This window comes from Apodemus sylvaticus, chromosome 1 (assembly GCF_947179515.1).
Source record: "Apodemus sylvaticus chromosome 1, mApoSyl1.1, whole genome shotgun sequence".
Classification (NCBI taxonomy): domain Eukaryota; kingdom Metazoa; phylum Chordata; class Mammalia; order Rodentia; family Muridae; genus Apodemus; species Apodemus sylvaticus.
In genome coordinates, this window is record NC_067472.1 from 188,220,158 (window position 1) to 188,235,221 (window position 15,064).

The following is a 15,064-nucleotide window of genomic DNA, read 5'->3' on the forward strand; positions in this document are numbered from 1 at the left end:
ATTAGACAGAGTGGTCACAGACTGTCTTAGTTAGGGTCTTTATTTCTGTGATAAAACACCATGGCAGAAAGCAACTTTGGAAGGAAAGGATTTATTTTGTTTGTAATTTACAGTTTATCATCCAAGGAAGTAAGTGTAGGAACACAACGCAGGAACCTGGAGGCAGGAGCTGATGCAGAGGCCATAGAGGCGGTACAGTGTCCATGGAGGGGTGCAGAAGCCATGGAGGTGGCAGCTTCTTACTGGTTTGCTGATCATGGCCTGCTCAGCTTGATATCTTATAGAACCCAGGACCACTAGCCCAAGGGTAGAATCTCCCACAGTGCATTAGGCCCTCCACCACCCAATCACTAATTAACAAAATGTTCTACAGATTTGCCTGCAGTGTGATTTTATGGATACATTTTCTCAATTGAAGTTCCCTCCTCTCAAATGGCTATAGCTTGTATCATGTTGACACAAAAGCCAGACAGCCCTGAGACCCAGGATCTCTACCCAGATCCTGAGCCACCTGCATCTCTACAAAGTTTCAGCCTCTCTCTGCCCCTGACTCCTGAGCCTCACTACTCCTGAATATCTTGCCTGGCCTTCCATCTCCTCCCCTTGTCTTGTGTGTGGCTATCATGGGCCAGAGAGTGAAATGGGGACTCTGGTGAAATTACATTTGCAGATTTTTCAAAGACCTGGGGCAGGGAATGAACAGATAGAGGCAAGCACAGGATCATTGGACACTATTCTTGTCAACTCAAACATAATCACATTTATATAGGACACAAAGGACATACATATTATAATTTAAGATTATACATGTTGTATACACCCCAGACATGTAAGAATAGACTAGCCAGCACATCTAGAAATACACATCTCTAAATTTATACCAGAAATGACCTTTCATGTATAAAAAGCATATAGCGCACACACAATCCTATGCCCTAGTAATTAAACAGACAAAGCTGAGCTGACAAGTGCACACCAAGCCCCATAAAAAAAGGCATTGCTCCCAGTGTCCTTTTGTCCTGTGTATCTGTTTCATGGTGTCCTTGCCAACATCAGTGCAGGTAAGGGAATAAGCAGGAAGATGTCATGGCTGTTCACACTTGGGACAATGAGAGACAGGAGGCAGGGACATCTGAAGTTACATAACTGAGTGGAGAGGCAGGTTCAGCATGAAAGATCCTGCTGCAGTGTGCACTGAAGTCAACATTGGTCAGACCAGGACCATGGAGCCGAGTGTCTTGCTCCTTCTTGTTCTCTTCATGGGCTTCTCGGTACTCTTAGTCAGGGGACACCCAAAGGCCTGTGGCAACTTCCCACCAGGACTGTGTGCCCTGCCTTTCTTGGGCAACCTCTTGCAGATGGACAGAGGAGGCCTCCTCAATTCCTTCATGCAGGTGAGATGCTATGCACAGGGCCCTGTGTCTCCTCTTGGAGATCACTCAGCTGGAAGAGCAAGGGACTCCTTCCATGAGGTAAGATCAGGTGGGAAGGTTGCTGACAGGTGGGTGAGATGCTGATTCATGGTGGATGGTGCTCAGATAGACAAGTAAGTCGTGCTATGTTGGAATTGTGTGGGATACTGTATTTGGAGTGCAAGAGGGTTTGAGGTGTAAGCATGTAGAATTTCTCTCCTTGGAACTTGTTTGTTACAGAAGAAAAGGAAAAACATCAGAAGCATCAACATCAAGGTTTGCTTCTGCCAGCAGGAGATTAGCCTGAGGTGTTCTAGGACAAAGGGGAAGGTAGGCAGGACAGGAGGCGGGGTGGGGAGGACTGCTTATCAGTTTATTCCAGCAGCTGGCTTGGCATTACCTACAAGTCTCTATATTGACACATCACATACAGGCTCTCATGATTAATTACTTACTAATAATCAGCATCCATGATCCAACTTTCAGGAGAGGTGAGGATGTGATTATAAGTTTTGTCCCTTTGTGTGAACAATGGCTATGAAGATCACACTCTTGAACCCTGTATTTGTTACCTGCTGGATTCCCCCCTCCCCAGCACCAATGGCAAAATCAGTTATGTTAATTTATTTTTTCGAGACAGGGTCTCCCTTTGTGTTGTTTTTAGTTTGGCTCTCAACTCATGATTCTCTTGTGTTATCCTCTGGAATGACAAATGTGTCATCACCCTGCCACAGGTGTTCAAACACATGCCACCCACACCTGAGAAAGGTCAAGCCAACATCCTATCTGATTTATTGCAAGAAATCCATTGACAATTCAATGTGCACATATACTGAATTTTTGTCATCTATGACCCCTCCTTGCCCTCTCTCTCCCACAGAAACCCTTCTTTTCCCCAACATATCCCTTCCTACTTTGATGTCCCTTTTTGTTTTTACCCACTGAGTTTAGTTAGGTTTCCTCAGAGTCAGTTGATGTGTGGTTTATTTCTTGGAGATCACTTAGTATGAAGAGAAAGAATGGATGCCTTCTGGACTCTAGGTTCACATGAGAGGGTTGGTGAGTGAAAGATGAGATGCTGACAATTTCATGACCATAATCAGTAGCTGTTTACAGGAACATGCACTCAGGAGTAACTATACCACGAAGGTTATCAACTCCCTTCCATTACCAGCACCACCACTGCCCACAGACCCACAGTGAGTGGTGGTAGCATCCACAATGCTGCACCTTTCCCTGCAGTGAAGGTGATCATTTTTCCCATTAATTAATTAACATAGTCAAAGGACACCCAAAGTCCCATGACAACTTCCAAGTAATTAATAAATCAATCAACAAATTAATTAACGTATTTGTTAATTAATTGAGTACAATTAATAACTTGGATATCTGTCACATCAAGTCTATGTTGGGCTAGGCACACGCTCTTCCTCTGCAGTCAGATAAAGCAGTCTAGCTAGAAGAACATATTCCACAGGCAGGCAATAACTTTTGGGATAGCCCCTGCTTCAGTTGTTCAGGACCCACATGAAGACTGAGTGGCACCTCTGCTACATATGTACAGGGAGGCCTAGGTCCAGCCTGGGCATGCTTTTTGGTTGGTGATTCAGTCTCTGAAAACCCCAAGGGTCTAGGTTAGTAGACTCTGTCTTCTTGCTGTGGAGTTTCTATCCCCTTTGGGATTCTCAATCCTTCCCCATCTTTTCTATAACCTTTTCTCAACCTCCATACAATGTTTGGCTGTGGGTCTCTGGGTCTGTTTTAGTGAAATGCTGGGTGGAGTCTCTCAGATTACAGTTAAGATAGTCTTTTCTCTGCAAGTATAACAGAATATCATTAATAGTGTTTTGGGATTGGTGTTTGCCCAAGTAGGGCAAGTTGGTGTCAAGTTGGGCCAGTTATTGGTTGGCCATACTTAGTCTCTGCTCCATTTAGTGACAGTGATATTAATGTTATAGAAACACGGGGCTCTTAGGGTCAAGGAAATGTGCAGTTGGCAGGAAATCAGAGCGTATACCAACTCTGATGTGATGGTCTGGTTTCCTTACTAACCATTTATTTTGAACAATAAAGAATCCCATGCTCAACTGCTTAGCAGTAATTGTGGCAAGATCAGAGAGTAGAGCTCCCTCCCTGACACCCAAGAGGTGACAATATGGTTATATACTTAGAATAAACATATAGAAGTTTTTAGACATGTTATCTGTTCACCTGGATGATACAGAATACAGGCATAAGAAGAGGATGTTTTCTCCTAAGTTTTATTCTTATTTTATGTGCATGCGTGTTGCCTACATGTGTACCATGTGCATTATTGGTGCTCAAAAAGAGTGTAGGATCCCCTGGAAATGAATTATAGGTTGTAAGCACCAAGTGGGTGCTGGAAATGGAACCCAGGACCTCTGAATGAATACCAAATGCTTTTAAACATCAAACTATCTTTCTAGTCCCCACCGTAATTGAGTTTTAACATCATCAGAGGGTCCGTAATGGTTTATATGAGACTCATTCACATTTCAAATAGTATCCCACTTACTGGTTACCCCCTTCACACATACCCCATTGTATGGTATTCCACTTCCCAGCTACCCCTTCATCAACTCTTACCCCAAATTTGCCCTCTCCCTCTCCCTTGCCTGTATGAGAATGCTCCCCACCCACCAACATTATCCTTCACCCTTCCAGCATCCCCCTACTCTGGGGCATCAAACCTCCCCAGGACCAAGGGTCTCCTCTCCCTCTGCTGTCAGGAAAGTCCATTCTCTGCTACATATGTATTTGGAGCCATGGATCCCTCCAGTATACTCCTTGGTTGCTGGTCTAGACTCCTGTATAACTGGGTGCTGAGGCCAGCCTATGCTGTTCTTCCAATGGAGTTGCAATTCCTCTCAGCTCCTCCAGAGCATTTGCCAGGTCCCTAACCAGGTTCCCTGATTCAGTCTGATGGTTGGCACCAAGCACCCACATCTTCACTGGTCAGTTGCTGTTCAGCCCTTTTCCCAAAACTGCCACACTATTTTCCTTTCAGCAAATGCCTCTGGACAATGGGAACAGTGTTGGGTTTGGTTTCTGCCGACATGATGGACCCCCAGTCCCTGGTTTGCCCTTCTTTCAGTCTTGGTTCCACGTTTTGTCCCTGTTCTTCCTTTGGACAGGAACATGTCTAGGTTAAAATCTTTGAGATGGGTGGGTGGCCCCATCCCTTGATCAGGGGCTGTGCCTATGGTTCTATCTTCCCTTCTCTGTGCATATCTCATCCCAGTTGTGTCCTGGGAGCCTCACATGTCCCTGGTGTCTGGGACCCTCTAGTGACTATCTCCAGTTCCTCATCAACCCCTGGTACATATTTTTGTCCAATTTCCAGACCCTCTGTACCTCTCTCACATCTCTTCCAGTTCCTGATACTGTCACCATTATTTCCTCCCTCTCCTTTGTCCTTCCCTGGTTCTCCTCTCCTTCCACCTCCCACAATCATGTAGTTTCCCCCTCAATGCCATTATTATTATTTATTATTATTATTGTTATTGTTGCTGTTGTTGTCTGTTTGAGTATATGTGTACGTTGTGTGTGGATGTCTGCACCCATTACATGGAGGTCAAATGGGGCCATTCTTCACCTCTATCACCCTCTGTCTATTCCTTTGACGCAGAGTCTTTCCCTGAACCTGGTCCTGGCATTCTCTCAGCTAGGTGGGAAACTGGCAATACCCACCTTCCTGTCTCCACTTCCATTTTTGACCTGGTCCTCAGGAAAGGAAGGGTGGCCAGGGCCAGCCTATTTACCAACCTGTATCTATGTGTTTTTTAACAATTTAACAATATCTGTGCTGGCTAACCCCAGTTCTGGTGCCTTTATGCTTGGCAGCTTCGAGAAAAATATGGAGATATGTTCACGGTGCACCTGGGACCAAGGCCTGTGGTCATGCTCTGTGGGACAGACATCATAAAGGAGGCCCTGGTGGGCCAAGCTGAGACTTTCTCTGGCCGAGGGACGATTGTTGTGGTTGAGCCAGTCTTCAAGGACTACGGTAAAATTCTCAGAGGTTGGGATGAGGTAGGGTGGAGAATGGGCACAGAGAGAGGTGATTCTGAAAGAGGGGATGGTAAAGTCTAGGGAAGGACCCAGGTTTGTTTGAATTTCCTATGTGGCCCGCCCACCCATGCTTCCCCTACGTTCTCAGATGTGATCTTTGCCAATGGGAAACGTTGGAAGACCCTTGGGAGATTCTCTCTGGCCACCATGAGAGACTTTGGGATGGGAAAGAGGAGTGTGGAGGAGCGGATTCAAGAGGAAGTCCCATGTTTGGTGGAGGAACTGCGGAAATCCCAGGGTGAGTCTGGGAGAATGGGCATGAAGGAAGATGGGAAAGCCAAGACACAAGTGCACAGCCAAAGAAAGAGAAGGATACATCCATGGGTAGACACACACACACACACACACACACACATATATACACATTCACATACATACACATAAACATATACATACACACATACTCACACATAAACACATACTCACACTTAAACATACACACACACAAACACACATACATTCATTCACACACATACACACACTTATACATAAATACACATGCACATGCACATACACATGTACACCCACACACAGACTCACATACACATATACACATATACATGAACACTCACATACACATAAACAAACACATAAACATATGATACACTCACACACATTCACACACACATTTACTCACACACACAAATATACACATAAACATACACATAAACATATACTCACACATAAACACTCACACATAAACTTAAACTCACACACACAAACACACACATATTCACTCACCCTCATTCACATGCATATGCACACTTTCACATAAATATACATGCACATACACATGCATACCCACACCCACACACACACAGACTCACACACCCATATATACACATACTCACATTCACACACACACATACTCATAAACACACACATAAACTTATGATAGTCACACACAGAGAAACACACACATCCACTCACACACATAAATTCACATACATACACATAAATACACATGCACATATGAATATACATGAACACACACAGAAACACACACAAAAGCATATACTCATTCACTCATACATGTAAACACACAAAAACATACACACAAACATACACACAAACATACACACACTGTGGGGAGAGAGAAATCCATAAAAACAGGGAAAGAGACATGAATTCCACAGTGTCCAAGAATAACTCAGAGAAATAGATTGTGTGATTAGCATGCTGGTTCTTCCATTCAAGGAAATGGATGCCTAGTTTAAGATTATATTTCAGTCAGGCATGGTAGCACAAGCCTGTCATTGCACTGTTCAGGGGGTTGAGAAAGAATAGTGAGAAATCCAAACCCAGTCTGGCTATTCCATCAACTCTTGTCTCCAAAAAGAAAAAGCTGATGCTGTGGATGTGCAGGCAGCTCAGTCTGATTCCCAACTCCACAACACTGGCAGAGTAATACACGTCATCATAGTGTACCTGATGTAGAGGCTGGAGCTTAGGGATTAGAGGACATCCTTGCCTTTATATGGTGTTCAAGGTCATCACGGTTACACAAAACAAGCCCAAGGCATTGTCTATGCCCAATGCATGTGTGTGAAGCAAGGAAATGAGTTTTCTCCTTGTGGATATACTGATTTGTGGGGAGTGAACAAAGAGGCCAGGTGGGGTGACTGACTTTGTGGTAATTGCAGGCTTTTCTGGGCACTTTTTAAAACTTCCTAACAGGGGCACACTGGTGGTGACATAGTGTTAGGTTCACACTGCTGTCTGTTATCTCTTAAGATTTCTCAGGAGACCTTGAGATGTCCCTGCAGAAGCTGGAAGGGAGAAGAAGGAATCAGGAGTCTAAGAAAAAAAGACAGGAGAAGGCAAGGTGACACAGAGACAAGGTGGTTGAGCTAGAACCAGAGGGACAAAAAAATGGAGCAGGAATAACCGAGGAGGGGCTACAGAATGGGAGGGAGTAGGTAATAGGTGAGGGGAGGGACAAAGAGAAAAAGATAGAAATACTGCAAGTCTTTTAGACTGGAACACACAGCCAGGTAAAGACGGATGAGCATCAGGGGAAAACCTGCAGAGCAGTCACAAGACAGACAGCTGAGACCCAGAGATAGTAGCAGCAGTGGCCCAAGGTTGCTGCACTGACAACATCTCATAAGGACCCATTACAGAGCCTGGAAATCAAAGGCAGCAGGCAACAGGTGCTGATAGTTCTTGAACACCACAGAGTGTTGGATCAGAGAAGGAATGGAGGAACACCCACAGGTGAGAGACTTGTCAGTTCACACAGGCAATGCCACGAACCTTTCTTTGCACAATTCCTGACTGTGGGGGTTGCCTATCAGCTTCAAGTCACTGTGGTGATGGAGGGAAAGAAACAGGAAGAAGAGGAATAGCACGAAGGAGAGGGAAGAAAGGGGGCAAGGGAGGGGGGAAGGATTATTTGTCCTAGGGACAAAGGACTGCCTCTGGATAGACAGGACACAGATGTTACACATGGGCCAAGTGGTGATCAATAAAGGTAAAGGGGAAAATGTCATGTTAGGATAATTAAAATTGGGCATGTTAATTAGGTGAACTGAGGGGTCTTTTGATTGCATTGGTAGTCAGCCTCAGGTGGAGGAAGCAGCCAAATAAGGGAACTGACCTTGGCAGAGTAGCTTTAGAAATGGAATTCAATGGTTTTAGCAAGGAAGAGGGAATGGCAGAGAAGGGTGAGGCCTGCCAGAGTTCAAGTGTGCTAGTGCCCCTTCATTGATAGGATTTTATCTTATGCATAACATTAAATACATTAAAACTAAATAAAATGTATGCATTACTGAATGCAGGTCCTGGTGCATCCTAAGGGAGGCTTAGCAGCTCCTGCTATGCTTTGAGTAGTGAGGGGAGGAAGCAGCTTTCCAGGGATAGAGCCAAAGGCAATGTCCTTCAATTCTTGACACCATGTTTCCTGTCCTACCTCCCCGCCATCCAGGAACCCCTCTGGACCCCACCTTCATCTTCCAGTGCATCACGGCCAACATCATCTGCTCCATTGTCTTTGGAGAGCGCTTTGACTACTCAGACCGCCAATTCCTGCGCCTGCTGGAGCTGTTCTATCGGACCTTTTCTCTCATAAGTTCATTGTCCAGTCAGGTCAGTGGGTGGGAAAAGAGGAGCATCCAGGGCAGAGGAAATAAGAAGCTGCTTTGTGGATGAAGGAGAGAGTGTCTGAAGGATGAAGAAAGGCAGAGATGACATGGAGAAACAAGGAGGCAGAGACCAGGAGGCAGAGGGAAGGATGGTGAGCAAGGAGGAGGGACCTGAATGTAGCAATAATCCAGACAGTCATAAAGATAATGATGCCCCAGGGTCATGGCTGTGGCTAAGATGGTACAGGACTTGTCTATCATGAATTAACCCCTAGGCTCATCCCTAGCATGACATAAGCCAGGCATGGTGATACCATACATATATGCAACCCCAGTACATGAGCGATCAGAAATCACAGAAGTCTTTGGATAAGTATTGTGTTTGACAACAGTCTGAAAAAAATATGAGATATGATTAAGACCAAACCAAACCAATCCAAACCAAACCAAACTGATGGTTTAGGAGAGAGAAGAGAGAAAAAGAGAATAGAGAGTACAAGGCATGAGCGTGTTGAATAAAGATTCCCAGATTGTCTGATAGGATGCTGTTTGTATGTGCATCAGAACTAAAATGAAGGAACATGAGAAGATGAGCAAAGGAGAAAGGGAAGGCTGGGGGAGGGAAAGGGAAGGAGAGAATTTTTCCTGGGAAACCTAGGAACACAGCCTGCTTCCTGAGTGCTGATAGCTCCAGGTCACCTCCTGGGCCCTTCTTCTTACAGGTCTTTGAGCTCTCCTCTGCTGTCCTGAAGTACTTTCCTGGTATCCATAGACAAATCTCCAAAAACCTGCAGGAAATCCTTGACTACATTGTTCAGAATGTGAATAAGCACAAGGCCACCTTGGACCCCAAAGCTCCATGGGACTTCATTGATACCTACCTTCTGCACATGGAAAAGGTTAGTCCTGCATGAATGAGATAGGGGGTGGGTGAGAGTGAAGGATGGGTATGTGGTCAGAGAAAAATATGGGACGGAACAGAGGATGGTGAGGAGAGGTAGAAACAGTGGAGGAGATGAAGAACATCTGGACAAAATAGACTAGGGAACGGAAAGAGAATATGCAAAAGTAGAAAAGACCAAAAAGGAACAAAGAGTCTAGGAGACAGAAAATTATAAACCACCAAAGAACAAAGAAGAGAGAGAAGACAGAAGAAACCAAGGGACATTCTCTAGGGCTGAGTAATGTCCAGAGGTCCAGACAGTATGAGACAGAAGGACAGTGCCTAGAGATGTGTGTGTGCATGTCTTGCAAAGGTTCATTTACCCTTGACCCATCCTTCTCTCTCCCATCTGGAACCAGGAGAAGTCCAAGCACCACACAGAGTTCCATCACCAGAACCTCCTGATGTCTGTGCTCTCTCTCTTCTGTACTGGAACTGAGACTACCAGCACCACTCTCTGCTATGGCTTCTTGCTCATGCTCAAGTACCCCCATGTTGCAGGTGCAGCACAGCTGGGCAGTAGGGGGATTTTCTAGCTACTTTTTGCCTGTGGAAGTTTGAGTGGATGAAAGAAACATGGACCACTTACATCTCGAACTCTAAATGCTTTGTTCTACTTGTAAACTAAGGCAGTGCTGTGGGTGATGGGTCAGTGTAATCTCCGCTCACCCGGTTTTCTCTTCTATTCCACTTAAAGGTTGATCCTTCCTTCCCCCCTTCCTTCCGTCCTTCCTTCCTGCCTTCCTTCAATCTTTACCTCCATCTATTACTCATCTTTCTATCTATCCACCTCTTTGTCCTTCTACTTATTCTGTTCATTTACCCACCATTATTTGTCTATTCATCAATGAACCTTTCATGGCCTCTCCCTTCAGTCATCCTCACACAATTAAGCATCAACCTATCTAAAGACCTATTTACTCATATATCCTCTTACCTTTACAATAAACTCTTACTGACACTCGAATGCATGTAAACACACACACACACACACACACACCTTGAAACTTCCCAGTCAGCCATTTACAAATAAACTGATTAAATATTTGTGTATTTATTGATTCTTCAAACACCAAAGTAGGCATTTCACTAATTTATTTCAAAGAATCAATTTAATCATTGCTCCTTTAATCAGCAGAGTTGAATAACCTATTGGCCATTGATTCATTCATACACTCATCCCCTCCTTCTATCCACAGGTTCCATTTTTTTAATCCTTTCACTAAGTAGCCTTTGAATTCTTCTTTTGTTTGTCTATCCATTTCCCCACTCATCCACCAATTTTACCATATGCTGACTTACAAGTTGAATACATCATCCTATGCTTAGTGTGTTTTTCATTAAATCATGAATCTGTCTTTATATTCATTTATCCGTTGATTTTCTTATGTATTCATTTCTACATGCATTTGTTGATTGTTTAATTTACTATTCTACCTACTTCTCTGTTACATTTCTGAGGACCCAGCTTCAAGCACTTAATATAAAGTTCCATGTAAAGCTCTGTGTGTGTGTGTGTGTGTGTGTGTGTGTGTGTGTGTGTAGTCAGTTCATTGCCAAGGTGAGGATGTTTTCTGCTTCTCTCCCTCCACTCTTGTCTCATCATGATTGCTCTCAAGTCACTCTGTGCAGTAGCCCTCTGCTGTCTATTTTTCTTTCTTTAGCAAAGTCCTGCTGAAATGTGGTCGGAGCTCATGGAGGAGAGATTTAATGTAGTTTTAAACATGGGCACATAGAGACAGGCACTTAAGGACAGGAGAGTTGTTCGTACACTAAAAATCTCTCTGTTCCTAAGCAGAGTCTCCTTACTGCACACTTGTCTTGGTGGTTGTCTGATAGAATATAAAATCATTTTTATAAAGCTGGTATAGCTGATCAATCTCCCCCTTTTCTGTGTAGAGAAAGTCCAAAAGGAGATTGATCAGGTGATCGGCTCACACCGGCTGCCAGCCCTTGATGACCGCACCAAAATGCCATACACTGATGCAGTCATCCACGAGATTCAGAGATTTTCAGATCTTGTCCCTATTGGAGTGCCACACAGAATCACCAAGGACACCATGCTTCGAGGGTACCTGCTCCCCAAGGTGAGACCAGCTGTGATTCCTCATCGTTACTCCATGAGAATTCTCCACACTCCTAATCCCCAACCACATCCTGTCTGTGATTTCCCAAAATTCTCTTTTACTTACAGACTGACTCTTTTGCCTATGGGAATCAGGATAAAATAACATCTTTGTATCTTGCAACTTCTCCTAGAACACTGAGGTGTACCCTATCCTGAGTTCAGCTCTCCATGACTCACGGTACTTTGAACAACCAGATGCCTTCAATCCTGAGCACTTCCTGGATGCCAATGGGGCACTGAAGAAAAATGAAGCTTTTATGCCCTTCTCCACAGGTGAGGCAGACCTGTGATTCCTTTCCCAGACACTAGAGGGCAGACCCACCCTCCGTAACACAAACAACAATAGGTCCATGTATACTGAGTCTCTCCCAGTTGCCCTGTTGAATGATCCCATCCACCCTGGCTAGAGCCCTATGAGGGGAGTCTTGAACCAAAGGAGCATCCAGGTCATGAGGACTTTTGGGAAGTGTTTAAAGGCAATGCTAAGAATATTAACACAGGGGCAGGAGGGGGGAAAGGGGGTACGTGGCAGGACCCTGCCAAGGATTCACCCTGGTAAATCACATCCTGTGACACATGTGATATAATGGAGGTTTATTTTGGGAAGAAAGGGAAGTGAGAATTTAGAGAAAGGGGACAGAGGAGGAAAGAAAGGACAGAAACAGAAGTTGGCCTGAACACCTGTGGAGGGCCAGGGTGGAGAAAGTGAGTGAGAAGGGGGATAGAGTAGAGGGAGAGGGGGAGGGGATCTGGAATAGCAAGCAGTCCTTTCTCTGTGCTCTCCCTGCTGCATCTGGCTTGCACCAATCAGGCAGTGGTGGCAGATGATGATGCAGGCTGTTGCTAGGTCCCTGGGAGAAGTCTAGAAGAATTTTAAGCCAACACTTCTCCCTTCTTGTTTAAATAAAAATGAGTGACAAGAAAGGGGTAGTGGAGGAGCAGCACTGTGGTTGTTCAGTCCTTTAAACTATGTTCTGCTAACTTTGAGGTGATGGTCTGTGTTTGGGAAACATAAGGAAATTGGGATGCTGGGCAAGTCCCAGGAAAGTTGGACTTTCACTGATTTCCAGGATCTGTGGCATTTTCTGTGGCCAGGAAAGTACAGGCCCAGTAGAAGAGCCTGTGAGGGTAGACAGGAGCACCTGTGGGTCCCTTCTCTGGAACTGTTCTGGATGCAGATTTTGAGTAAACATGTGGATTTGGCAGGATGCTGAAACACACACACACACACACACACACACACACACACACATATATATTGGATGGAATAAAACAAAGTTAAGTATGCTAGGGAGAAAACTTTTTTTTCTTAGGTGTACCTTTAAAATTCTGAAACCTATGGTCTTGATAATTGGGGAATGGGAATCCCAGAACCTGGGAAGGGGGATCCCTCCCTCTGGAATAAGCAACAGGTGGGAAAGGTAAGCTGTTGATTGGCAGGGGTGCTTATCAAGAAGGTATCCATTTGATCCATGAGATGCAAATCTGAGTATGTTTTCTGCAACTTACAAGAATCTTTTTAATTTTACAAAATAGAAATGGTAATTGTAGTCTGTTTTGAAATTCACATTTTAGATAAGGGTACTAAATACCATATTGTGTTGTAGTACAGGCTTGGTAAACAGTATTTGTGAAAACCATGAGTATTTGTGAGCTCTGTGCAGACAAAAACCTTCCTTGGAGCAGAGCATTGAGAGGGGCTTTCCCCTTCTATTCAGAAGAATCAATATGTACATTTAGGACAATGACAAACATATTTAAGTCTATAGCTAAAAGATAACCAAAGGATGCTTAACAACTTGAACTTATGAGTATGATAGTAGATCATATAGTGTTAAGTTTTACCAGAGTTAAGAGAATAAATTCATTAGAACTCCATTGACTAATGTTAAAACTCTGAACTATTGAAGTCCTAATATAATGGTAGCATACAGAGGGGAAGAAATCTGAAGACATTGTGTTCCTTTCATGGATGTCAAACCACTATTCTATCACCATCAGAGTTATTCCACATCCTTCAACCTTCACAACTGGCATTTACCAAGGTTATAACATTATCTTAGACCCTAAAAACAATTTTTTTAAATCCTCATAACTTAAGGTTTCATATCCTCACACCTTGCAGAAAGTTTACTTCTTTTTCCTATCCAATTATTTACTATGAGATAAGGGTGGTTGATCACTGGGAGCAGTCACTGTAAAGTGAAATCCTTTAGATAGGGGAATACCAAAAATCTACATCTGAAACCTGTTTATCTGTAACATGAAGCCTTCCAGCAAGTCAAACCTGATTGCCTCTCTAATTACACATCTGGAAGTTTTAAGTAGCTAATGACTGTAATGACTTGACTAATAAACTCACACGTTGGTTGATTACCTTGGGGTAAGAAGCTATTTTCTTGTTGTCCTCTAGCTGTCAAGCTACAGTTATCTTAGCTGTGATTGTGATCAGAGAACTGAGGAGGATAAATTATAACCTATATGCTGAATATTAATTAAAATGACAGATTAATTTCTTTTTTTTAATTTTTTATTCGATATAATTTATTTACATTTCAAATGATTTCCCCTTTTCTAGCCCCCCCCTCCCCGAAAGTCCCGTAAGCCCCCTTCTCTTCCCCTGTCCTCCCTCCCACCCCTTCCCACTTCCCCATTCTGGTTTTGCCGAATACTGTGCCATAGAGACAGATCATGAATTAACTGTTGTTGTAAATTTAGAGGAGATAGAAAATGATTGAGGTTTTACTTTGGAGTCATAGAAATATTTTGGAACTAGACAAGGGTGGTGGATATATACAATTGTAAATATACTAAATGCTGCTAAAGTTGTTTACTTGGATGGTTAATTTCACGTTATGTGAATTTTGTCTCAATAAATTACTTAAACTCTAAAAAAAAAAGTCATTTGACAGAATGAAAAAAAAAAAGACAGATTAATTCACAGATGCTACCTAGATAGATCTCCCCCATTCCTGTGACCTCCACTGCATCATGGCAAATGCAGTCAGTCCAATAGGCCCAGAAGATATCAAGTTCTGTCATTTCCCTGTGGAGGAGGAACATGGGAGAGGACTATCAACTCTCTGGGTGTTCCCTCTTTGTCCATAGTCCAGGCCAGGCCCTGATAGAAGGCAACCATTGGGACAGTCTTGCCTAATGGTTGGGGTATTACAATCCAGTTTAGTTTTTTATTGCTGTGTCCAAAGTTCTTGAAGACCATGGGGGAGGTCACCATTCGTATTTGGGAGTGTGTCTGTCATAGTAAGTTTAAACATTTAATGCCACATTCAGCAGATCACTGGCAGGTTTTAAGGCTAGTACTTATAAAGTATATCTGGATGTAAAAAAACTTATGTCTGTTCCTAGTTATCAGCTCTAAACTGTACCTAGGTAAGGTAAAACAGGA

At 43.6% G+C, this 15,064-nt stretch overlaps 1 protein-coding gene across 1 annotated transcript; it reads left to right on the forward strand.

The window, feature by feature from the left end:
* The first annotated feature begins 1,223 nt into the window (after positions 1 to 1,223).
* Positions 1,224 to 11,948, forward strand: LOC127665036 (cytochrome P450 2B1-like). The gene is made up of 8 exons (XM_052157445.1): positions 1,224 to 1,394; positions 5,277 to 5,439; positions 5,593 to 5,742; positions 8,431 to 8,591; positions 9,310 to 9,486; positions 9,890 to 10,031; positions 11,430 to 11,617; positions 11,790 to 11,948. Exons 1-8 carry the CDS (start codon positions 1,224 to 1,226, stop codon positions 11,946 to 11,948), a joined length of 1,311 nt encoding a protein of 436 aa, XP_052013405.1.
* Positions 11,949 to 15,064: the final 3,116 nt, after the last annotated feature.

What these genes read in the sequence shown, in the direction of transcription:
- LOC127665036 (XM_052157445.1), top strand. Translation starts at nt 1,224, where the DNA reads ATGGAGCCGAGTGTCTTGCTCCTTCTTGTTCTCTTCATGGGCTTCTCG. An exon ending in CAAGTACCCCCATGTTGCAG is followed by an intron (nt 10,032 to 11,429) that starts GTGCAGCACAGC and finishes TTTTCTGTGTAG; the next exon opens with AGAAAGTCCAAAAGGAGATT. An exon ending in GAGGGTACCTGCTCCCCAAG is followed by an intron (nt 11,618 to 11,789) that starts GTGAGACCAGCT and finishes AACTTCTCCTAG; the next exon opens with AACACTGAGGTGTACCCTAT.